The sequence below is a fragment of the Lithobates pipiens genome, unplaced genomic scaffold (genome assembly GCF_037356315.1).
Source record: "Lithobates pipiens isolate NorthernLeopardFrog02 unplaced genomic scaffold, aLitPip1_a1.2 Scaffold_30, whole genome shotgun sequence".
NCBI classification, from domain to species: domain Eukaryota; kingdom Metazoa; phylum Chordata; class Amphibia; order Anura; family Ranidae; genus Lithobates; species Lithobates pipiens.
Genome location: NW_027507791.1, coordinates 84,377,056 through 84,402,831, shown reverse-complemented (window position 1 = coordinate 84,402,831; position 25,776 = coordinate 84,377,056). Strand labels below are relative to the sequence as shown.

The window sequence follows — 25,776 nt, the reverse complement described above, 5'->3', positions numbered from 1 at the left end:
AGCTTACCACTGAAGTCCTCTTCCACTCCTCCATGATAACATCATGGATCTGGTGGATGTTAGAGACCTTGCGCTCCTCCACCTTCCATATGAGGATGCCCCACAGATGCTCAATAGGGTTTAGGTCTGGAGATATGCTTGACCAGTCCATCACCTTTACCGTCAGTTTCTTTAGCAAGGCAGTGGTTGTCTTGGAGGTGTGTTTGGGGTCGTTATGTTGGAATACTGCCCTGCGGCCCAGTCTGCAAAGGGGATCATGCTCTGCTTCAGTATGTTACCGTACAAGTTGACATTCATGGTTCCCTCAATGAACTGTAGCTCCCCAGTGCCCACAGCACTCATGCAGCCCCAGATCATGACACACCCACCACAATGCTTGACTGTAGCCAAGACACTTGTCTTTGTACTCCTCACCTGGTTGCCGCCACACACGCTTGACACCATCTGAACCAAATAAGTTTATCTTGGTCTCATCAGACCACCGAACATAGGTCCAGTAATCCATGTCCTTAGTCTACTTATCTTCAGCAAACTGTTTGCAGGCTTTCTTGTGCATCATCTTTAGAAGAGGCTTCCTTCTGGGATGACAGCCATGCAGACCAATTTGATGCAGTGTGCAGCGTATGGTCTGAGCACTGACAGACTGACCCCCCCATCCATTCAACCTCTGCAGCAATGCTGGCAGCAGCTATATGTCTATTTCCCAAAGATAACCTCTGGATATGATGCTGAGCACGTGCGCTCAACTTCTTTGGTCTACCATGGCAAGGCCTGTTCGAAATGTGGAAAACCGATGTATGGTCTTGGCCGCCGTGCTGCAGCTCAGTTTTAAGGTCTTGGCAATCTTCTTAGAGCCAAGGCCATCTTTATGTAGAGCAACAATTCTTTTTTTTCAGATTCTCAGAGAGTTCTTTGCCATGAGGTGCCATGTTGAACTTCAAGTGACTAGTACGAGAGAGCGAGAGCGATAACACCAAATTTAACACACCTGCTCCCCATTTACACCTGAGACCTTGTAACACTAATGAGTCACATTACACCGGGGAGATAAAATGGCTAATTAGGCTCAATTTGGACATTTTCACTTAGGGGTGTACTCACTTATATGCCAGTATTTTAGACATTAATGGCTGTGTGTTGAGTTTTTTTGAGTGGACAGCAACAATACACTGCCACACAAGCTGTGCACTTACAACTTTAGATTGTAGTAAAGTGTCATTTCTTCAGTGTTGTCACATGAAAAGATAAAATAAAATATTGACAAAATGTGAGGGGTGTACTCACTTTTGTGATATACTGTACTGTATTTATAATAAATGGCACTGGTCACACCCATTGTTATGTAGCCTTGCAAGTATTTTGTCAAAAGTCCTGTGATGGAATCTGCATGAAAAATGCACACTATTTTGTGCTTTACATTCATTTTTTTTTTTTTTACAGAAGTATTGTTTCTACTGGAAAAACAAATACACATCAAAATGTTCTTGATGTCCTTGTAGGGCTGCCAAGTATATAACAGAACTGCATAAAGCTACTGACCTCATGTACAAAAAAAAAAATCACCAATGATATCCATAGTGTTTGCAGCTCTTTAATTGCTTGTATTTTTTTTATTTCACAGCCAATTTCCTGCAATCTCTCCTACCCAGTACAATGTAAATACATTCACTTTTAATAAGATGGAGAATCCACACTAAGTGTACAGCAGATGCTGTTATTAGGTCCTATTTTTTACTCATCTTCAGATCTCTCGCAGAAAAATCTTAAAAAGTAAAAAAATAGCACAGCATTTTCAGGTTTCAACGTCCACAGAATGTGACACAGGTAAACACTTTACTTACAGCTCATCCAGACAGTCCGGCGGCTGCTTCAATCTATTCCCAGCAATGAGGTAGCTGTAGATTTCAGAGTTTTCAATGCCAGCATAGGGTGTCTGTCCCAGGGTCACTATTTCCCAGAGGGTGATGCCAAATGCCCACTAAAAGATTGAAACATTTTAGTTACAATGACAATTGCTTTTGTATAATAGGAAAACAAATGATGTACATAAATTAGAATCCACTGTGTTAAAGCAAACCTAGACCTAACCCATACTAGGGAATATTTTACAAAGACCAGGAAAATATTTTATATTTGCTTGTTTTTTCAATGTCCACACTACCTCAAACTCATACTCCTTGCACATTGCCATCTTGTGGGTATAATGGGGTATTTTTTTTTTAAACTATCATTTTTTAAGCTAAATGAGGATTGAGGGAAGACAATATAAATAAATGATGCATATAGTTATAGTAGCAGCAATTTAAATATGATTAATACATTTTAATTAATGAATAACTTTACTCAAAAAAAAAAAAGTCAAAAACAATCTGACCTTCACATCCACAAACGACAAAGTAAAATGGATATCCATAGTCAATAAAAGCAATTATTTATATCTCCTGTGTACCTGGACAAAGCCTACAGCCTTGTTCCAAAATGGATTAAATTCATTAGTTTCCTCAAAATTCTACAAACAATACCCCATAATGACAATGTGAAAGAAGTTTATTTAATATCTTTGCAAATTTATTTAAAAAAAAAACAAAAAAACAATAAAAAACTAAAAATAAAGAAAATAATGAATTTAATCCTGTTAATACTTTCCGGATGCACTGTAGATACACTTGTGCATGTTAAAAAATCAGGCAGAGAACGCAGACATCCCAGGGTTCTACAGAATGTAGATTGATTTTGATAGATTTGCAACAAAAAGCACCCACCACATCACTGTACGCGGTGTAAACATTGTCTGCCAGGCTCTCCAGTGCCAGCCACTTGACTGGAAGCTTAGATGCACACCCTTGACGGTAGTAGTCCCCACTGTAGATTTTCTTTGAAAGACCAAAGTCTGCAACACACACTGTCATGTCCTCATGTAACCTGTGAGAGGAGAAACAGAAACAGCCATTGCATACTGCATTTCATCACGTCTGTTCAAGTCATCACGTGTTGAACACTGCATTTCTGGCATAATGAACAGGTATTTTCTGAAAATATTATTAGCCTTAAAAAAGGAAACAAAAATCAGCCTGCACACATCTATGGACTGTTAAGCTGCAAGATTTTACATTTTTCAGCCTCACAGCATGCTGCGCGGCTAAGCCAGCTGCTGGCTAGGCATCTGGGTGTCCTGTAGAGTCTGGACTGGCTGACTGACATCCGTCATTAGCAGACTTTAGGCCGCTGTTGGCTCAATATGGGTCATAGGAGTGCAGAATGAAGTACACTCCTCTGACCTACCAGAGAGGTAGCCCCAAAAGAGCCTTGGCCCTACTTTAAGGTGCGTGAGGAAAGTAGGGTCCACCTGAACCTGGAACACTAAATATAATATTTAAAAAAACAAATTGGGAATACTGCCGTCCACCTCCAGAAGGTGATGGAGGGTATACCTCTCTTCACCGCCAAGAAGCTGGGATGGTTCCCACCTATAACTGGAGGAAAGAGGGGCAGAGAGGTAGAAGGATATGATTACAGAAAAAAAAAAGGGGGGGGGGGGTTGACCAGCATTTCAATGTAAATATAGAAATGAGGAGAAGGAAGCCTTAATGTGATGACACTTGGGGGGGGGGGGGGGTATTTGCTAAAGCTGGACAGTGCAAAATGTGGTGCAACTCTGCACTGAAACCAATCAGCTTCTAGGTTTTATTGCCAAAGCTGAATTGAACAAGCTGAATTTAAAAGCTGATTGGCTACCATGTACAGATGCACCAGATTCTGAGTGCACCAGTTCTAGTAAAACATCCCCCAAGTTGTTGAAATGAGGCATCTTGTAAGAAAAAAGGTTAACCAGTTTTTGACTGATGTTTTCCCAAATATATATATACACATAGAATTACAGGGGGTTTATGAAATACATAACATTTGGAAAACCATTTCCCAGTGGCGTTGGGCTTTGGACCAGAAGGTATGGCTCAACAGAGCCACAGATCATACTCCTTTATTATCCCTATTTACCCATCCCTATGTCTTCCCTGTAAAAAAAAAAAAAAGCAGCTAAACACAATTAAAAATGCAAAATAGTGGGAACTATAAACGTTTGTTATTTATTGTATTCAATCTTGTGACCTACACAGTACAGCCAGGTTCCTGACCTCCTCCGAAACAGAGATAGATCAAGAGCATAATCCCAACTTGCCGATTGAACAGTGAGGGAACAGCGGCAACACGGCAGGTTATTCCTTCCCTCCTCCTGTCAGCATGTTCAAATTATTTTCCATCTGAAAATGACATGCTAATTACCTAAACTATAGTCCTAAAGTAAACTGCACACCCTCCGTTTGCTTATAGTTGTCAATGTAAATAAAGTGCTGTTCAATTAAACACAAAAAGTTCAATCACTGTCATCACATGGTACACTGTGGAAAAAGCTGATTGGCTACTGGCGATAGCTCTCCCTATCACACTTTGCATTCTGTTGTATATGGCAGGGGTGTCCAAACTTCCCAAACATGGGCCAGTTTACTGTTCTTCAGACTCTGAGGGGCCAGTCAGGCCCTGGGTCCATCATTGGTATTAGTGAGAGGAGTAGTGCTCTATCATTGGTATTAAGGGAAGGAATAATGCCTTGTCATTGGTGTCAGTGGGAGGAAATGTGCCCCATTGTTGGTGTCAGTGGAATCAATTGGGTGCCATTGGCTCCCACTGCTGTCTATCAATGAGCCAATGAGTAGAGAGAGGGGCAGTGCCGAGCCATGGCTCCATGTCTGAATGCAGAGCACAAACAGAGCAGCGGCTCAGCTCGGGTGCCCTGATAGCATGCTGCTTGCTGTGGGAGGGAGGGGCCAGCAGCGCCGGTGAGGGACCCGGGAGGAGGCTCTGGGCTGCTCTGTGAAAGATCACTGCACAGAGCAGGTAAGTTTAACATGTTTGTTATTTTTAATATTTAATAAGAAAATACAAGACTTTAATATCACCTAATGTTAAAACTGTCCCCTCCCTCATCCTAACACCTATGCTAACTAACTTGTGTGTAAAATATGTATATACTTACCTTCTTTTCATTTCGCTCTGGTCCGGTCACGTAATGCCGCTCCCCTGTTCACAGCCAGTGAGGCTGCAGGGTAGAGGGGAGAACACCAAAAATGGATGGGCCATTGGAGAATATGGGCGATGTCACCTCTTCAGGCTTTACTAGCCATTGTTGGCACTTCCTCCTCTCCCCTGCAACTTGCAGACACGGGAGATCACGTGACCGGACCAAAGAGGCCTGAAAATAGGTGTATACATTTTTCTTACACAAGTTAGTAAGCAGAGGAATTAGGAGGGAGAGGGGACAGTTTCAAAAGTGGTTAGGGTTAGGACGGAATTCCACTGAGGTGGTTGTAAACCTCAGTCATGAAATTTGAACTAAGCACCTAAATCTGTAGTGTTTAACTTGTCTCTCTCGAAAAGCTCTAGTTGTCCTTTCTCTCTGGTGCTTCCTTCCTCTGTTATCAGCATAAATCACTTGTGTCAGGCTGGGAGATAATCAGCGGCGCTTTTTCGTCGTTTTAGCGGTGGTATGCGACCGCTAGGGGGGGTTAAAACCGCCCGCAAAGCGCTGCTGCAGCGGCGCTTTGCCGGCGGTATAGCCACGTTGCCCCATTGATTTCAATGGGTAGGAGTAGTGAATACACTGCTCCAAGGATGGGGCTAGCAGTACTTTTTTCACCATCCTGCCAGTGCACCGCTCCGGTGTGAAAGCCCTCCGGCTTTCACACTGGAGTGAAAGGGGCCGGTTTTTTCAGGCGTAAACAGGCACTATTTGTAGCGATGTAGCGCCTGAAAACCACCTAGATTTGAAAGGGGCCTAATGATTACAGAACTGCACCAATTTGTGTCCTTTATATCGTTCTGGTTTTCAAGCAGTATTAAGCCACAAACTAAAAATGTAACGTCTTGCAGCTTACCAATCATTAGATGTGGCTACATTCATTTTCTTGTTAAGGTTTTTTTCCCCTCTGTTTCCCCCCTTGTTATCTGGCCAGTAACACACCTCCTGTATTAGAGCGCCATTGCTCTGGATGAAGGAGAACAGGGGGCACCTTTGGACAGCAGCATTGTCAGTCTGGGGGGAGGGGAGTCTCAGATGTACTTGCAAATTTAAATACACTAATAAATTGAAGCCAAGCTCCAGCTCACACTTTATAAGCCATTACATCAACTGTTTTTCTTTTGGGATAAAGGTTTTACATAAATAATTCTTAAAGCATTTGTTACCCCTAAAAACCCGACTGATCCTCCCTGGTTCTGCCCTCCCCATTGTAAACTGTCCATGGTTTATCATGGCTGCTGAGCCAGGACACCATGGCCATTTTACGTGCCTTCATCAGCCACAGCTCTCCTGTACTCTCCTCCCTGCCTGTCTGCTATGTGTCAGTGCCTGCCCTCTCCCCTTCTGCTGCTGAAACAACATTTTATGTCTTATATAGTCCTGTTTGTTTCCTAATGCTAGGTGCTCCTGGCTGTGCTTTATAAAAAATAAAAATAAAATGCAGGCTATACCTGATTTCAAAGCGCTTACGTGACCGGCCGGCTCTCTCCTCTGGCGGGGGAATCAGGAATCTTGGCCCCGCCTGCTGCAGTTGTCAGATAGAGAGAGGAGAGAGCCGGCCAGTCATGTGAGCACTGAGCAGTGCTCTGAAATCAGGTATAGCTGGCTTTTTTTTAATTTATTTTTTTATAAAACACAGAGACAGGAGCACCTAGCATTAGGAAACAAACAGGATTATATAAAGTTCTAACAGTGGGTTAACAACCACTTTAATATAAGCACCCGTGCCAGTGGCAAATGGTTTGTTTTTCATCTCTCTAACAAGTAAATCTGCAGGAAAGCTTGTTCTTTTGAAAAACAACAGACTTACTGGCCAGATCACCAGATAAAAATAAGGCAAACAAAGCCTGAAAAAGAAAACGAATGCAGCCACCACATCTAAGAATTGGTAAGCTGCAATATAATAAATGTTTGTTTTTGAGTTTCAGTTTTAATTCTATATTTTTAAAGAATTTACATCTTTGTTGCTTCTGGTTTTTGTCCATGTGCCTGGAGGTCCGCTTACACACACACATACAGTAATGGTAAATTTACCCAGTGAAACTAGCACTTCCCTAATCTGTTACTTACTACTTGAAGTATACAAGGAAGGGATGCTTAGTGCTCGCCCACAGACACTGAGCTGAGTGGTTGCCAGGCAACAGTATACTAACCAGTGTAAACTATTTTAAAAAGTAAAAAAAAAAAAAAAAAAGAAAACCCACAGTTTTCTTATGGCAGCGGCTGCAGCTTAGCATGGGAAAAAATAGAGGTTTCCAGACAACAAGGTAAAAATAGCTTTAGCTAACAGAAGAAAACTGTCACACACGGCTAGAAGACATTTCATTTGCTTTTTTAATGAAAAATTGAGAAGACGTCATACGTAAATAAGCATATGAATAGTTTATCACCTGAGCAGCACTATCATACAGGAGATGTCAATTTGCTAGCCAACAGTTTAGTTCTGGATCATGCTTATATGAATACTTAGGAGGTTTATGTTAATGCAAACGTTTTCTGAAAGCAGAAAAATTACACATAAAACTTCCGAACAGGCAGTCTTCTGCAATAAAATAAACGTATGAAATCACCAATAAAGATATTTGCACTGCCCCCGAACACTTTAGCGGCAGACGGCTATTTTTTTTTCTTTTTTGTAGTATAACCTATTCATGTATTTTGCTATTAAATAACATTTCTAATCATATGAAGTTAATAACAAGTCCCCCTTTACATCAGCGTCCACAGAGTTCCCTTTTACATCTAAACTCACAGAGTTCCCTTTCACTGTAAGGGGGGACTCTGCAGACTCTGATGTAAGGGAGGACTCTGGGGACTCTGACATAAGGAATGCTCTGGGAACCCGGATTTAAGGGGGAACACTAAGAACTCTGATGTATGTAAAGGACCCTGATTGGAGGGGGGAACACTGTGGCCTCTGGTGTAAAGGGTGCTTTGAGAACTCTGATTTATTCTGATTTAGGGGGGAGACTTCAGTCACAGACAGGGATGGTTGGTGAGCTCACTTACCCCATTGGCAGTCAGCACCTCTCATCCAGAGGCTGCTAAACTTAAAATTTCCAGCCCGCACTTTTCTTTTCTAAGGAGTGTGGGCAGATCCAGAGGGGTAAGACCAGGAGGAAGAGGTGCAGATCAAGCCCTCTCTCTTCTCCCATCTGTATGTGTGTTGGGAGATTGTTAGTGCTGGCTTTGGGCAGCATGAAAGAGTGTAACGGACATTCTCAGCTTAGACAACTGCAGCCAGCAACCCTGCTGGGAAGCCATAGCCCTGTCTGAATAATGTGTCCTGGTTTCAAGCAGTCTGAAACCCGGACACATGATTCCAAACCCGAACTGTCCGGGTGAATCCAGGACAGGTGGCAACCCTACCCCTACACTCTATACAGTGCCACAAGTCATAGGCAGGGCTGGATTAACAAGGGGCTATTGGAGCTGCAGCTTCAGGCCCCTTCCTTAAGATAGGCCCAGCCCAGTGGTGTGAGCGAATCACTAATGATGCACAGCCCTTCTCTGTGTGCAGCTTACACATGACCGATATAGAAATTGCGACGGCATTGATATGTAAATCTTGGTGACATTAAAATGTGTTGATATCATGTCATTGATATATGAATTGCCATCGGCCTGTACTGCAAAGGCGTGCAGATAGATGGACGATGGATAGATGGGGGGGGGGGGGGGGGGGGGTTCTAGAGGTAAACAGAGAAGGGATTACAGTTTGCAGGGCAAACATGACCAAAGAAGGGGCGTGCAGGGGGGACTGGGGTGAAAGATGAGCAGAGGCATGGAGTTAAGCAGAGAGGAGAGGGGGCAGGGGATGGTTTGGGGTGCGGAGGTTAGCAGTGAGATTTAGAATGCATAGGTGTACTGAGACAAGGTCGCTAAAGATGCAGAGATAAGTAGAGAGGCAGAGAAGGGTCTGTCATAGTAAATACCCCTGTTACATGGTTGGTAAGTGTAAGACTCCATTCACATCAAGCTAGATGTGACAGAGCACGCACGTTCCCATGTATCACGTGTAGGGGAAGCCACTCCCACGCTTACCACAATGTGGCTCCACGCACATTTCACCATGGCATGCTATGCCCGCCACATTACTACCCTACTAAATCTACCCAAAGGCACTCTGTCTCTCACCCCCTTGCTCTCATCTCTGCTTCTCTCTCACTCCCCCACCCCTTCTTTCTCCCTCATCCCCCTTTCTACTTGATTGCATTTTCATTTTATTTGTTTCTATAAAAAAGCCCACCAAAATCATCAGCCCCAGGCCCATGATGCTCTTAATCCGGCCATGTTCATAGGATACAACATTAACGTGCTAACAGTCCATACAAATGCAAATTGCTTTAAATAAAGTGCTCCAATTCTTAAACATAAAGTGACTGTGCTCCGTAATGAAAAGAAAAAAATGCTTGTGCCTGTCACTACTCTCGTTCCCTTCTAGGACTGAACTCATTGCAACTTGTTGATCTCAAGTACATATTGAGGTATGTCAAATTGCGATTAAGATCTTTGGTCAGCCTCTCAAAGTAAATCACCATCCACTGCCCCACAATATTCCACACACGAGAAAGGAACCCAAAAGATCTCATTACACAATGCCATTTATTAAAAGCATTCCCCACATAATCGTTAAGTGATTGTAAAGTTTTTTGTTAAAAATAATAAACATGTTATACTTACCTGATCTGTGCAGTGGATTTGCATAGGGCATCCTGGTTCTTATGCCGCGTACACACACAATCGGAATTATGGTAGCAAAAAGCTCTGATGGTTTTCCCGAAGGAATTCTGCTCAAGCTGTCTTGCCTACACGTGGTCACACCAAATTCCGATCATCAAGAATGCGGTGATATACAACACTACGACAAGCCGAGAAGAAATCAAGGTCAATGCGTCAAATTGTTTCCGAGCATGCGTAGGAATTTTGCGCATTAGAATTGCTACAGACGATCGGAATTTCCAATGGAAAAATTGAGAACATGCTCTCATGGCGGGAATTCGACCAGCTAAATTCCGATGGAGCCTACACGCGGTTGCATTTTCCGATGAAAATCTCTCATGTCTTTTACTGGCTGAAATTCCGATCATGCGTACCTGTCATAACTCTTCTCGGGTTCCTCTTCGGCTCTCCTGGCCCCTCCCTCCTGACAGGTGCCCTCACAGCAAGCAGCTTGCTATGGATGCACCTGAGCTGAGCTGAAGCTCCATGTGTTCATTCAGACACAGAGCTGCGGCCCGGGCCCTTTCTCTCCTCATTGGCTGACTGACTTTGATTGACAGCAGCAGGAGTCAGTGGCGCCGCACTGCTGTTTCAGCCAATGAGGAGGGGAGTCCTGGGCAGCCGAGACAGGTAAGTATTAGCCCTTGTACACACGGTCGGAGATTCCGACAACCAAATCCGTCTGAGTAATTCCGACGGATTTATTCCAGAAGAGGTCCACAAGCGATGTTGCATACACACGGTCGGACTAAGTTGTCGGACGTTATTTCGTTACGACGGGACTACGTTCAGGCTAGTAGCCAATAGCTTTGGTCTAGGAATTTGATCTGAGCATGCGTGGCACTTTGTCCGTCGGAGTAGGCTACACATGATCGGTGTATGTCCGATCGGAGCATTTTGTCGGAAAATTTTACCGGCAAGTTGGTAAAGTTGGTCCGTCGGATATTCCGACGGAAACAGTCCGATGGAGACGACACACAGTCGGAATATCCGACAAAAACGGTCCGATAGGACACATTCCGTCAGAATCTCCAACCGTGTGTACAAGGGTTTAGAGGGGCTGAAAGGGGCTGCTGCATAGAATGCATTTAGATTAAAAAAAAAAATTTGACTTTAGAATATGCACTCACAATGTTTAGTGCCTCCATCTGTCAAAATGTACTAGGATGCCGTTGCTCTAATGCTCTGACACATGCTCCAATGCTCCATCACAAAAAAGGAAGGCCAGCCCTGCTCAAACCCAGGGCTGGCCTTCCTTTTTTGTCAGCCCCTACCACTCCCTCTAATTGCAATAACCCATCTTCCTACCTGATAATCCTGACTTACCCTATCTGCTCAGTGAGCAGAGGACCCCTTTCAAGGTTGTCAGCTCTGCCCAGTATTGTCTTTATTATCATCTGGAATGTAAAAACATTAATTGGGAGTCCTTTACCATACTGTCCACTTTTATTGTATTTTTGCGGGAACGGGTCAGTATAATGTCCAGGCAGAAGGCCGCAAAAAAAAATTCCTACCCTCAACACAAGGACGTCTTATACTTGCTAGGTCCTTCATACTCTTGGGAAGGAAAGGAAAAAGAAAACCATCTGCTTTATTGGCCTCAGACTCCTACTGCATTGGAAATTGTAAATTTAGTTAAGCAATGAAATTTAGCTTTCCCAGTCTTTTGGCAGGGAACATTTGTGAGGGGCTCCCATTTAAATTCAACTGCCACCCCCTCTAATTGGCCTTTAACAATATTGTGCGAGTATGTGTCCTAGATTCCAGGAGGCTGCGCAGTAACTGAGCTAAGTGAACAAAGGAACTGAACACTCTGGGAAGATTATCAAGTCACTTAATATCTATTTAACATTCAGGTGTCTCTCGGGTGACACGATGAGCAGCTGCAAGGATTTATGAAATACATTGGTGATAGAAAGTCAAAACGAGAATTTATAATTTAAATATGTCAGTTTTAAAGGGCAATTGCAGCCAATAAGTTAAGTACAATTGCTGACTACCCCTTAGCAGATTTACTTCTACATGGAGGCCGTGCTGTGCAGGATCACGCACATATATACGTGATCCTGCACTTCCGGATATCAGCGCGAGTGCGCACCACTGGTGGCTCACTCCTTTTGGGATTTTTCACAGCGAGAGCTGATCGGCGGGTCCTGTGGACCCGATGTCCACTGGCACCCGCTGATCGTTCAGTACACTGCCAGAATGGCAGTCTGCCTATGTAAACAAGGCAGATTGTCATTCTGTCAGTTCAGAAGGCATGGATCCTGTGTTCCTCTAAAGCAGAAACACTGATCCACAAATTAAAACTGCAGAGGTGATCAAATGCCACCAAAAGAAAGCTCTAGATACATTTTATTTGAGTACAGTGTTGCATGACTGACTACGCAATTGTCAGTTAATATAACGCAAAGCCGAATTACCAAAAACGGGTTTGTCAGGTGGAGGAATAAATCTTCCAGAGGTCAAGTGGGTATACGGAAACTATTTTCGCTGCACAAAAAGAAATAAAAGGGAGCGTGTCCAGTTATGTACCATATTGCAATGTCATTTAGCCACCCCTGCTTTGTCATGTGGCTGTACAATATAAGAAGTTTGAAAACGTTTGTGTTGTCATGCTACTTCTATTGCTCCCTGCTTTTTCTTGAACTGAGGATTACCAGCTGTTTTTTCCAGCTTCATGCTCATTTTAGGTCTAAAATGTATCTCTTTGCTGTGCTTACAAAAAAAGACACGCCTACTTCAAGCCTGATGTTAACTTCCATTAGGTGGTTGGCAAATAGTTCTAAACATGTATTTTAGGAAATGTCACTAGCTGATCACAAATCTACCTCATGACTTGTTGTGCCTCTTTCGCGGGTTACCAGCAGCAAGAATCAGTGATTCTTGTGGCTGGAAAGACCATTGCATGCGATCAGCTTATTTAAACTAATGGCAGGCTGACAGCAGCCACTGCTGTTCGTCTGTAACCACACACAAATCAGGTACATGTGGCTAGGGACAGATGCAGGGCCGCTGATAGAAATCATGGGGCCCCGTACAGCCTACCTGATGGGGCCCCTTCAGCTCCACCCTGGCCCCGCCCCTGGTCCCTCCTTCAGCCCCACCCCTGGCCCCACCCATTGCCCCTCCCCAGACCCCGCCTTGAAACAAAGTGTAGGTTTGTCTACAAGTGATATTTGTTTTTCTCCAGCCAGTTATAGGTTTGATTATCCAAAAGAAATACTGTTTTCAGATGAGAACAGACCTCGTTAATATCTATATGTAATACAAACCATTAATGAATAAATAAAATGGTATTTAGAAAAAATTAGGGAGATTAAACAAATGACTAAGGTTGAAAAAAACAACAAGCCAGGTCTTGTTAAAGATAGTTTACTGTAGATAGTTTTCAGGTGTATTGGCAGGGTATTGGCAGGGTAAGTATTCCAGAGCATTGGCAGGGTATTGGCAGGGTATGTATTGCAGAGTAGTAGTAGATGTTGAACTTCAAGCCCCCCTCCCCCCCCCCAAGCAAGCATACACCTCACCTGCGTAATTGTTAGCTCAGCTGCCTTGGCCCCAGCAGAGATCACTTCCTCCCCCTTCTTGAGTGTCCACAATATCTTGATTGCCCGGCCCCTGCTCTCTCTGCTACTTCTTCTCACATGGAGAGAGAGAGAGAGGGGAATATCACTCCGCAACACCATAATAGGATGCGCTGGCCGGGACTTATTGTATTGGCAGGGTAAGTATTGCAGAGTATTGGCAGAGTATTGGCAGGGTATGTATTGCAGAGTAGTAGTAGATGTTGAACTTCAAGCCCCCCCTCCCCCCAAGCAAGCATACACCTCACCTGTGTAATTGTTAGCTCAGCTGCCTTGGCCCCAGCAGAGATCACTTTCTCCCTCTTCCTGAGTGTCCACAATCGCTCGATCGCCCGGCCCCTGCACTCTCTGCTCGCCTCTCACTCTGCTACTTCTCACGCGGAGAGAGAGAGAGGAATATCACTCCGCAACACCATAGGATATGCGCTGTAGTGCGGACGATGATCAGTGGAGGAGAATCTTTTTTTTTTTTCATTAAAAATTTACATTGCAGTTCAGGTTGCCCGGGCCCCCCTGCTGGTCAGACCCGGTACAGCAGGGCCAGTTGTACTGGCCTATCAGCGGCCCTAGACAGATGTCCAAGCCTGTAGTCACAATGCGAACTGCAGCGGCCACTGTTAGTCCGCTGTGTGGCTGCTTCTAATCGCATTCCCCAGTCATTCCAGCCCCAAGATTCTCCTGATTCTTGCCGCTAGAATCCAGTGGCCGCAGTTAACCAGCTGTGAGAAAGTGGCCTAAAGAAATTCATGCTATCAAGGGGTGCTGCTATATATTTATATACCGTATTTATCGGCGTATAACACGCACCCTTTTCCCCTTAAAATCAGGGGAAAATAAAAATCAGGGGAAAATTGTGGGTGCGTGTTATACACCAATCCCCTGCCGATTGTTAGCCTCTCGGCCGTTCTCGTGGCTTTCGGCCGCTCTCGCAGTCCTACATGAGCAGTCCGAAAGCCGCAGAGAATGGGCGAGAGTCGCCGAGAAAGGCCGAGAGCTACCGAGCGCTGCTCAGATACACAGGACATCCGGCTCTGTATCTCGGCAGCGCCATTTTTAAACGGCAAGGCTACACTGACAAGTCTGCAAATGACACTGACAAGACTGCAATGATGGACAAGGCTGCAGATGGACACTGATAATGCTGCATTGATGGGCATTTAAATGTAAGTTTTTTCTTTACTTAAACTTCTTTAACTTCCCTCCTAAAAGTTTTTTTCCTTAAAATTCCCTCCTAAACGTGTTGTACGCCGACAAATACGGTACTATATATAGTATATTTGACTGCTTTATGTACTGGCAAAAGGCGTTTAAAGCTGAAATCCAGGCAGATATAAAATGAATGCAGCTCTGTATTCAATAAAGTGGACCCCAACCGCCCACCCATCCTTTCCTTAAAGTGTCACTAAACCCACATCAAAAAATAAATAAATCAGTAAATGGTGTATTACATGCTGTTCATACTCTGTATCTGTATTCTGAAAAAAACAACAACTGGTTGATCCCACTGTTCTCTATCGCCCCCTTCCGTTCATGTCCCCAGTGCAGTAGGGGATTCTGCAGAGCAGTGTTGGCAGCTCCTGCCCATGCTCAGTTTTCAGTGAGTTTCTATGCTAAACATTTCCTCCCTATCACATCTGAGCAGACCATGTGACTATTGAGTCACACATGTGGGTGTATACACAGTTGTAAACCTCAACCCACTTTCCCCCTCCTCCTCCATGCCCACTAACCAGCTAAACACAATGGGGGTGGGATATTACATCTTGATTGATGGAATTTTCACCTCTTTGTTATTCTAAGACACAGGCTGGAGGGGCGTAACGCAGCCTATGACTGACAGAAATCTACCTATACCACATTACTGCCCAAAAAATTAAAACAAAGATTTGATTTCAAATAAGTATTTATATAACAATTTAAAACAGCTTATTGATATTTTTTTCTACTCTCTATTCCATAGAGTGTTTTTTTATTTTAAACATGTGACCAGCAGCAGAGGACTATAAGCTCCTCCTTTCCCTACAGACAGGCTGGGAAAAGATCTGGGTCATGTGACAGCTGTATATCGATTAGGAAAAAAGGAACTTTTGTTTTATTTGTTTAATTAAAATAGTTGCAGTGCCATCATCCACATACAGAAAGAGAAGGGATAAGGTAAATTAAACAGTGCGTGTTTAGCATCACTTTAATTTCACAGACAGCAGCAATGCAATCTTTATGGGGAAAAAAAATAAAAAATAAATCAATAAATTCTTATCCTAAAATAGCCCACTGATGATGCCTTGCCTGATTTTATGCATGCAGCTTACAAGCTGTGGAACAGTTTTTTTTACTGAACAATCCACAGCTCACACAGTGCATGCGCCGGACCGGAAGGCAACGCTCATGTGGCCTTCCCAGGGGACCTTATGAGGTGCAAAAGTTAAATGTAAGGTAATCAAAAAATATTAGACACAGGGAATTTTTAGGTTGGGGGGGGGGGGGGGGGGGTCTATTTTAATACATATTTAAATGTATTTTTTAAATGCAAGTACCTGAATTTAGCACACTATCAGTCCCTCGAAACAGTCGTAGAGAAAAACCCAGACAGAGAGGGAGACGCAACACAAGGAGCCAATCAGATGTGCTGCAGTGCTAACGGGGAACATCAACTGATAGTGACGCAATCAAACTGACAGAGAGTTGGACTCATCCGTTAGCTGCTTCGATATCACTGTCCAGTCACAGAAGGGCAACAAAGACTTCTAAATATTACTTGATTACAGCACAAAAAAATCTGGTTTTCTGTCTCACAAGAGGAGTTGTGCCTTAAGCCGCGTACACACGGGCGGACTGTCTGGCCAACTAAGTCCGTCAGACAATCCGACGGACAGTCCGTCCTACTTTTGAATGAACGGACTTGACCACACACGATGAACAGACAGTCCGTTGAAAGCTTGCGCGATGACGTGTACAGCACGTACGACGGGACTAGAAATAGGACGTCCAATACACAGCAATGCAACCTTCCGCCGTGTAAATCCTTTCTGAGCATGCGCCATACTTAGTCCGTCCAACTAGCCTACTCAGGAGCGGACTGTCCGCTGAAACCAAAGTTGGACGGACAATATTACGGAAATTCCGAAATACTTAGTCCGCCAGACTGCACGCTGAAAAAGTCAGCTGAAGCCCACACACGAGCGGACTGTCCGCTAAGTTGGACAGACAGTCCGCCCGTGTGTACGCGGCTTTAGTGTAGACCTGTGGAAATCTCAGGACTTGATGGACAGACATAAAAATCTATTGGTAGGTAAAACAACTTCCGTATACAGAATGTAGTTCATCATTTTCTTTTAGTTGTTCACCTAAAGTTTAGCTCAGATCACACCAGGATCGCAGAGAAATGTGTGCTGCAAGAAAACGCACATGGAACTGGCCTTTCCCGCTCTTCTGGTGTGAACCAGCCCCAAAACTTATTTAAAAAACGAATTAGAACTAATTATTATACCAATAGTGGAATAGCTGAGCTGTACTAAAGTGTAGGAAAGAAATAAGCAGATAAGACACTTTGTTTATGAGACACACTGCTTCCTATTCATTCTCTCTGAGTCTTTAGAGACTGAAATGTGGACAACATAAAGGTCGTAGATACGTAGATAGAGTGCTACATTATTAGTATTTAAATATTCATGTTTAATTCTCAATTCAATTTTAAAAGAGGGTTACTGGGGCCCACACAAATGTTCCATTGGCTGTTCTAAAAGCCACCAAACCCGTGAAGAGCACCTACCAGTAGACATCAGTCAACGAAGCTTCCATTCATTGTACCAGTGGGTGCTTTTCCCATTCATTGGGACATTATTTGCATTTGACTTCAAGACTGGTCTTCTTCCCAGTAGAAAAAATGAAAACAAAAAAAGCAGATAGATGCGGCTATTCTTAGTATTCATTATTTGAATTTTTGAATTTCCTGATTCACCTGCAGTTCTCCTTTAATTTTAGTTTTGGAGCCATTCATTATTCTCTAACAAAGGACAGCTCAGTTCTTGACAATCTTCCAGAATAATCAAATAATCTAGATGGGCTTAGGGTTCAGGTACATTGTTTTTGCTGGGTCTCCTAGCACAGCATGGTTCTGGGCAACAGATACAAACGGGGGTTAATGACTTTACTGGCTTCGAAACAGAAAATTTCCTCACTCTGCTCTTCATCGAACATTTGCTGTTCCAGTCATCAGCATGGCATGCGTCCCTGTGCCAGCTTTTCTCAGACTGGAGATTGGAGTCTTCTTAAATGCTATTTGTGCCTAGTTTCCTATGCGATATGATATTTTCCCTACACACAATTCCACATCTTTGGAATATGTTGGTAATTATTATTATTTTTTTATTGGCTCTAACAAAACAAAGGCAAATTCTAGCCCAGAGTATAAGAATCAATTTATTGCAGCAAGGTGACTGTGCTTCATCCATATGTATCAGACATAATGAAGGCGAAGAGAAGAGCCTGTGCAAATGAGCCACCATATGGTGCCTTGTGGAAAGCCACATTTCAGTAAATATGGTCCTTAGATATCCCAAGCTTCAGGAAACAAACACTATATTTTTATCTCTGCAACACTAAATAACTGTACTTTACAACACCATATGTCGTTAGTGCTGCAAGGAATATATTAGCATCACCCCTGAGCTACAGCTTCGTAAGGATTTTTTGTTCTTACTCCTAAGCTTTCTTTCTCTATCCCCTCTTTGATCTCCTCCTTGTGGGGTTCTATCTGTTCCCGGCTCAGCTGATGACCTAAGGGTTACCATAAAGGAAAAGCGTTGTGGAATTTCAGCGAGCATAGGTTTGCTTTAAAGTCGAACTCCGGCATGAAAACTTTTAATTTTCAGTGAAGTTCTGCTTTAAGGAATATATTTTCATAAAAGTTGCACTCTTCCTTTCCCCTGCCAATAAGTAAAACACGCTTTTTTTATGAGTCCCAGCCAATCAGGAAGCGGGTCATGAGACCAGTCACCCGATTGGCCGAAAGGAGAGGTGATCCGATTGGCCGCCTAGGAAGAGAAGGGAGGAGACGGATGGAGGAGAGGAGGGAGGAGATGAATGGTGTGATGCATGGGAGGAGGAGATGCAGGGGAAGCCACCGCCCGCCACCCAGAGCTGCCACAACCTAGATGGGCGGGTTGGCTTGAGGTGACCTGGCGATCGATTGGGTGGGGCAAAAAAAAAATATACCAACAGTCGCCACTGGTATCCAACATACAGTATCTCACAAATGTAAGTACACCCCTCACATTTTTGTAAAAGTTTTATATCTTTTCATGTGACAACACTGAAGAAATTACACTTTTCTACAATGTAAAGTACTAAGTGTAAAGCTTGTATAACAGTGTAAATTTGCTGTCCCCTCAAAATAAATCAACACACAGCCATTAATGTCTAAACCGCCGACAACAAAAGTGAGTACACCCCTATGTGAAAATATACAAATTGGGCCCAAAGTGTCAATATTTTGTGCGGCCACCATTATTTTCTAGCACTGCCTTAACCCTCTTGGGCATGGAGTTCACCGGAACATCACAGGTTGCCACTGGGGACCCCTTCCACTCCTCCATGATGACATCACGGAGCTGGTGGATGTTAGAGATCTTGCGTTCCTCCACCTTCCGTTTGAGGATGCCCCACAGATGCTCAATAGGGTTTAGGTCTGGAGACATGCTTGGCCAGTCCATCACCTTTACCCTCAGCTTCTTTAGCAAGGCAGTGATCGTCTTGGAGGTGTGTTTGGGCTCATTATGTTAGGAAAACTGCCCTGTGGTCCAGTCTCTGAAAGGAGGGGATCATGCTCTGCTTCAGTATGTCACAGTACATATTGGCATTCATGGTTCCCTCAATGAACTATAGCTCCCCAGTGCCGGCAGCACTCATGCAGCCCCAGACCATGACACTCCCACCACTATGATTGACTGTAGGCAAGACACACTTGCCTTTGTTTTCCTCACCTGGTTGCTGCCACACACGCTTGGCAACATCTGTACCAAATAAGTTTACCTTGCTCTCATCAGACCACAGGATGTAGTTCCAGTAATCCATGTCCTTAGTCTGCTTGTCTTCAGCAAACTGTTTGCGGGCTTTCTTTTGCATCATCTTTAGAAGAGGCTTCCTGCTGGGACGACAGCCATGCAGACAAATTTGATGCAGTGTGCGGCGTATGGTCTGAGACAGGCTGACCCCCCCCACCCCTTCAACCTCTGCAGCAATGCTGGCAGCACTCATACGTCTATTTCCCAAAGACAACCTCTGGATATGACACTGAGCATGTGTACTCAACTTCTTTGGTTGACCATGGTGAGGCTTGTTCTGAGTGGAACCTGTCCTGTTAAAGCGCTGTATGGTCATGGCCACCATGCTGCAGCTTAGTTTCAGGGTCTTGGCAATTTTCTTATAGCCTAGGCCATCTTTATGTAGAACAGCAATTATTTTTTTCAGATTCTCAAGAGTTTTTTGCCATGAGGTGCCATGTTGAACTTCCCATGACCAGTATGAGAGAGTGAGAGCGATAAAACCAAATGTAACACACCTGCTCCCCATTCACACCTGAGACCTTGTAACACTCACGAGTCACATGACACCGGGGAGGGAAAATGGCTAATTGGGCCCAATTTGGACATTTTCACTTAGGGGTGTACTCACTTTTGTTGCCAGCAGCTTAGATATTAATGGCTGTGTGTTGAGTTATTTTGAGGGGAGAGCAAATTTACATTGTTATACAAGCTGTACATTCACTACTTTACATTGTAGAAAAATGTAATTTCTTCAGTGTTGTCACAGGATAATAAAATATTTACAAAAATGTGAGGGGTTTACCCACTTTTGTTAGATACTGTATATAAGGGATGATGTTGCCCACCAGCCTCCGCCAATAATAATCATTATTGTTGTGTGGACTTTAAGTCATTGGAAGCCTGAAGACTTCAGATTAGAGGGTAAAGTTGCATCAAAGAACAGGTAGGTGTAGCTTTGTAAAGTGATTTGTAGATGAATTTTGAACCGTAAAGTCTGTGCTGCCAAGGCTAAGAAAACCAATTAACTCAATAAGAATACAAACCATCATAAATAAACGATAAATTATGTACTTACATGCAATTGCGGGTGGCGAGGTCCCGGTGGATAAAATTTTTGGAACTTAGATATTCCATTCCGCTACAGATGTCAATCATGAATCTTATTAATGTCTGTATAGGCAGAGTCTGTACAAATGAAAACACAATAATGTAAATGAATGTATACAATTTATCAACATTAAAAAAAAAATGTATATCTATTTTGAAGGGACTAGAGCTTGAAATCAATCGTATAACCTTATCGCTTTTACATACTTTCCTTACAATGGCAAAAAAGAATAGTAGTTGTCTGGAAACCAACATCCTCAAAAAGTATATTAAGTTCCCGTCAACTCATTAACATTGTGCAACATATTGCAGAGCAAAGAAACCTCCAATTGCATAGTAAAAGCTGAAGATTTTTTCCTGGTTCAGATCTTTTTTTCAAAAATGTGTAACTGAGCTTAGTTTTTTCTATAATTATGTTAAAGTCCTGTGACTAGTTAAATGCTTAGCTTGTATGACCCATTAAAGGCTTAATGTACACTAGCCTACACTGCCAGCTCCTAAACTTGAGTTTAGGAGCTTTGGCCAATAAACACCAAGAGCACCTAAACTCAACTCCATAAAAGCCTAGGTTTCAATATACACATAGGCGTTTAGCAGAGTTTAGGAGAGCTTCAACCTTCGCCTCCTGAACGCAGAAGAATCGCATTCAGGATAGAAACTTTTTGGGTGCCGACCACTGGAAAACACAAAACGTGGCAAGACTGCAGCAAAAATATGCTGCAATTTGCATTTTCCCATGGCTGCAGTAAATGTAGGCCAGTGTACATGAAGCTTTAGATAAAAGGGAATACATATGAGTTTATTTGAAAAAAAAAATTGCTGGGTGAACGTCTCAATCATTCACACAGCTGTCATCAGTAATCCCTGTAATTTACCTACTTTTTATTTCTATTGATCGTATGCTCCATCTAGTGGCTATAATGCTGTATTTTTCTGAAATACCTACAGCACGAATATCCCACATTATGGCCACTAGATGGATTTGATGATCATAGGAATTAATCGCATTAGGCTACAGTTACACTGGCGATTAGGATAGGTGGAAATAGTAGCGGCAGGAATCGGAGATTCCTACTGCGACTCTCAGTGGCTAGGTGCGACAGCCGGCCCCGTTCAGTGGCTAGGTGTGACACGTTGCAGGTGGCCACAGCTGTTCGTGGCTCTCTACACAGCCAGCGATTACCTGCGGTGAGTACTGCAGGATGCACAAAAATGGCTATGCGGACAGCAGCGAATAGCTGCGGCTGCTGGCAACCTGTCATTAATGTAAACAGGGCTGGTGGTTTCACCTAACCACAGCAGCAATCTCTGATTTCTGCTGCTACTATTCACACCAGCCCTAATCGCTAGTAAGAAAGTAGCCTTAAGCAAATTACAGTAATTATTTCTTTAGACAGATTTTTTTTTTTTTTTTTTACATATAGTGACAACATAGTGTTTTCATCAAATTTTACATATATGTGCAAAAGAGATCAGCTTGATGTAAATAATGTTACCCATGTGTGTTAAACCTTGTTTCTATGTATAAATTGTGATCAGGGCAAACACTTGCTCATTGCATGCACATGGCTCCCCCTGCCTTGCAGCGTGACACTATGGTTTTGCCTTGGGCAGAATATACACTAGGAAAATTATATGAAAATTCTCTGAACATTTGATCATCATTCTAAAATAGTTTGAGATTTGGTTCCCTTTTAACATTTTATTTTGGAATGAATGGACCAAAATGAAAACCACATTCACTCATAGAAGTTCATACATTTAGGAAACAATTTTCATCCTGCTCCATCAAATTTTCTCCTTGCTGTGGTTAACGAACGTCTATTTGATCCTACTAATGATTAGAAAAATGAAGGAACGTTCTTACAGAAAAAAATGTTTTTGCTGATGTTCTTACAGCTAAAATTCTACTAGTGTATGACCAGTCCTACTGCTCCTTCGTACAATGCAAGTCTATAAGTCAGTTGGCTCACTAAAAACAATGCACTTTTTGCAGCTGATATCTTATCTCTACAGTTGTTAAAGGCTGCGAGTGATTGCAAGTTAGTGGCTAATCTACAAATTGCTATTTTTAATACAGAAGAGGAATCAAGTTAAAAGATGATAATCACTGCAATTATAGCTCAAAATATCTTCTTTCTGAAAATACATTACACTATTTAACAATGGTGATGTTTCCTTAGGGCGTTTGACTACAACCTCTCCAATCAATGCGACAAGCTGGAGGCTCTAAATGATTGACAGTGTGTGCATCTGCATTCATGCACGACACCCAGATGTGATTATGTCCCCAGCAGGCACAAGGACTTCATATTATGCTTATCAGACACAACCCTCTCCCATTAGAGCCCTCAGAGTTTGTTAAACCTCAAAAGTTTAAAAAGAGTTGGTAGGCAAAAAAAAAAAAACTTTTCATATCCTAAATAAAAAGTTCAAGTTAAATTATCTTTGCATCAGAAAAACAACATGTGGCTAAATCTGCCAACTAACACAGAATTAGTGCGACTGCAAACAAGCCTGAAGCGGCAGAGAAGGATTCACGCAGAGCCTGTAAATGAGTCCTCCGCCACCACAAATAATCTGGCCAATTTACAACTCAAGTCTATGTTCTCCAAGGAATGGAGCTCTGAGCAGTGTCACTCTCAGCCAAAAAGAAAAGTCAAAACCAAGCGTTATACTGGGTAATCATGCATCTATCTAGAGCAGCTTTTCATAATCTTTTTAACCCAGAGGAACCCTTAAACTAATTTTCAGGTCTCAGGGAACCCCTGATTACATAAGTCTATCGGAGTTCATTTAGAAAATGCCCCTTACATTGGTGGTAGTAAGTGAGAAGAATGCCACCCTTGCAGAGGTGGCCAAAATGACACCCTTGAAGTAATGTCTCTGGTTCTGGTGTTGGACCTGGAACCATGCAGGCACCATCAAATGGAAGGTCAGTTAGCCACAGCTTTAGAAACTCTTAGCTATCCCTGGAGGAACCCTGGTTGAGAATTCCTCCTAGTGGAGAATGTTCTATATTTCTTCTTGTAAGCATAATCAGTGCCATATTAAATGGTACCAACTACATACCACCTGGCAATCTCACAATCACTATATATTATAAGCACTTACTCAAAGACATAACGCAACGGTCTCTTGATGATTTTGAAATCTTCAGGATCAGCATGTCTAAGATTGAATGCTCTCAAGGTGTAAATCCTATTGGCTGGGGTGGGCTTATTGGTCGATGGTCTATAGTTCACCAGCGATAGAAGTACCTGCTCTGCATTTAGACATACATTTTTAGCATAAGATAGTATAGACTTTAATATCCTCTTGCTCACTTATAAGACCCCTTTCACACTGAGCCACCTAGGGCATCAGCGGCAAAGCAGCACTTTACCGTCATTTTAGCAGTGCTATTCGGCTGTTAGCGGGTCAGTTTTAACCCCCGCTAGTGGTTGAAAAGGGGTTAAATCTGCTCCGCAAAACGGGGCCGTAGCGGCGTTTTGCCGGTGGTATTGCAGCGCTTCCCCATTGAAATCAATGGGGAGCAGCGGGGAGGACTTTTTCTGATGCCCTGCGAGCGCACCACTCCAGTGTGAAAGCCCTAAATACCATTATCTCTCTGAACTTTTATCAACTTACTCCTCCCCTTGCAACCTCTGCGCCTAAAATTCTGGTCTGCTGTGTGTGTCCCCTATTCACCTACACTCGATGGGAGACAAAGCCTTGTCTTTCCATGCTCCAAAACTTTGGAATTAATTTCCAAAGAACATCAGAGAGTCATCTCCTCTAAACGCAAATCAAATCTAAAAACTTGTTTTGGACAAACGTTTACATAATTGTCCCTTTTTTCCCTTTATGTTACCCTGTGTATTTGTGTTTTTTTTTTGTGCTTTGAGAAGCTGTCTTTAAAGGTGCTATATAAAATAAAGTTTTACATAAGCTCAAACATAGAGACCAGTCAGGGTTCATTCCCGCTAGATCCACAGCCCAAAATATTAGGAGACTTTTTCTAAACTTACAGCTCCCTGTAGACAACACTGGAAATTGGGCTATCTTCTCACTGGATGTAGCTAAGGCCTTCAACAGTGTCGAATGGCCATACCTGCAGAAAGTGTTGGATCATATAGGCCTAGGTATAAATTTCATTAGCTGGGTTAAATTATTGTATGCCCAACCATTGGCTGGATCAGGGTTAATGGGGAAATATTGGAGCCTTTTCCACTGTTCTGGGGGAACCAGACAGGGGTGTCCATTGTCACCCCTGCCATTTGCCCTGGCCTTGGAACCTTGCGAATACTGGTGGACAGTAACATAGTGGGGTTTCAACACGGTACAGGCACTGAGGTAGTGTCATTGTATGCTGATGACACACTACTATATTTGTGTGATACGCAGGAATCATTGAGTGCAGTTATGACTTATCAAGGCCTTTTGTGCATTGTCTGGCTTCTCCATTAATTGGAACAAGTCAGTACTAATGCTCGAATGCTTGGTGCAAATTAGCACCATCCGTAGTGGGGAGAATTAACCTTATAAAAATGGTATGGGCTCCCCAATTACTGTACATATTTAACAACTCCCCAGACCGGATTCCACAATGTTGGTTCAACAGGATAGACTCCCAGTTTAGGGAACTAATCTGGTGCAAAAAGATGACCAGAATTAGCTTATCTATGTTATAATACAACAAAGGTATATGTATATTTTGTATTTGAGGCTATACTCAGTCTATGGCTACAATACAACAAAGATGAAGGGGGACTAGCGCATATTACCTTGTTTCCCAGCTACAGCAGCTGGGGGGGGGATTGATAGACATATCAGCCCCGATTCACATCAGCCCCGATTCACAGGCTTCTCCACACCACAACTGATGACAACACACAGCACTGACATGCCTGGAAGCGGGTTATCCGCATTTCGATCCTGGGGCCCCAACTAAACTTCTTTTAAAGACACTATGGTCCTACATTAAGCGGCTGCTGGGGATACGAGGTTTCCTGACTCATACCCCCCTTTGGCGAAACTTGAACTATAAAGAGCTATTCAAACTCAGAGGGTATGGGAATTGGGAAAGAGCAGGAATAAGATAATCACACAAATACATAATGGGCCCAACCATAAATCATTTATAGAATTACAAACAGAATTCAATATACCATGTACTAACTTCTACAAATATTTACAGCTGTGACACGCACTACCAACGCAGTCAAGGCAAACATTGATTCGATTGACAGACCACTCATTA

At 43.0% G+C, this 25,776-nt stretch overlaps 1 protein-coding gene across 1 annotated transcript in view; it reads right to left on the bottom strand.

The window, feature by feature from the left end:
• Positions 1–25,776, bottom strand: part of TYRO3 (TYRO3 protein tyrosine kinase) — a 312,942-nt gene that overhangs the window by 6,696 nt on the left and 280,470 nt on the right. The window contains exons 16-18 of the mRNA XM_077464521.1: positions 20,503–20,612; positions 2,763–2,922; positions 1,842–1,978 (exon numbers count right to left, since the gene is read on the bottom strand). Of these exons, the coding sequence (XP_077320647.1) occupies positions 1,842–1,978; positions 2,763–2,922; positions 20,503–20,612 (407 nt within the window). The remainder of the gene's footprint in view (positions 1–1,841; positions 1,979–2,762; positions 2,923–20,502; positions 20,613–25,776) is intronic.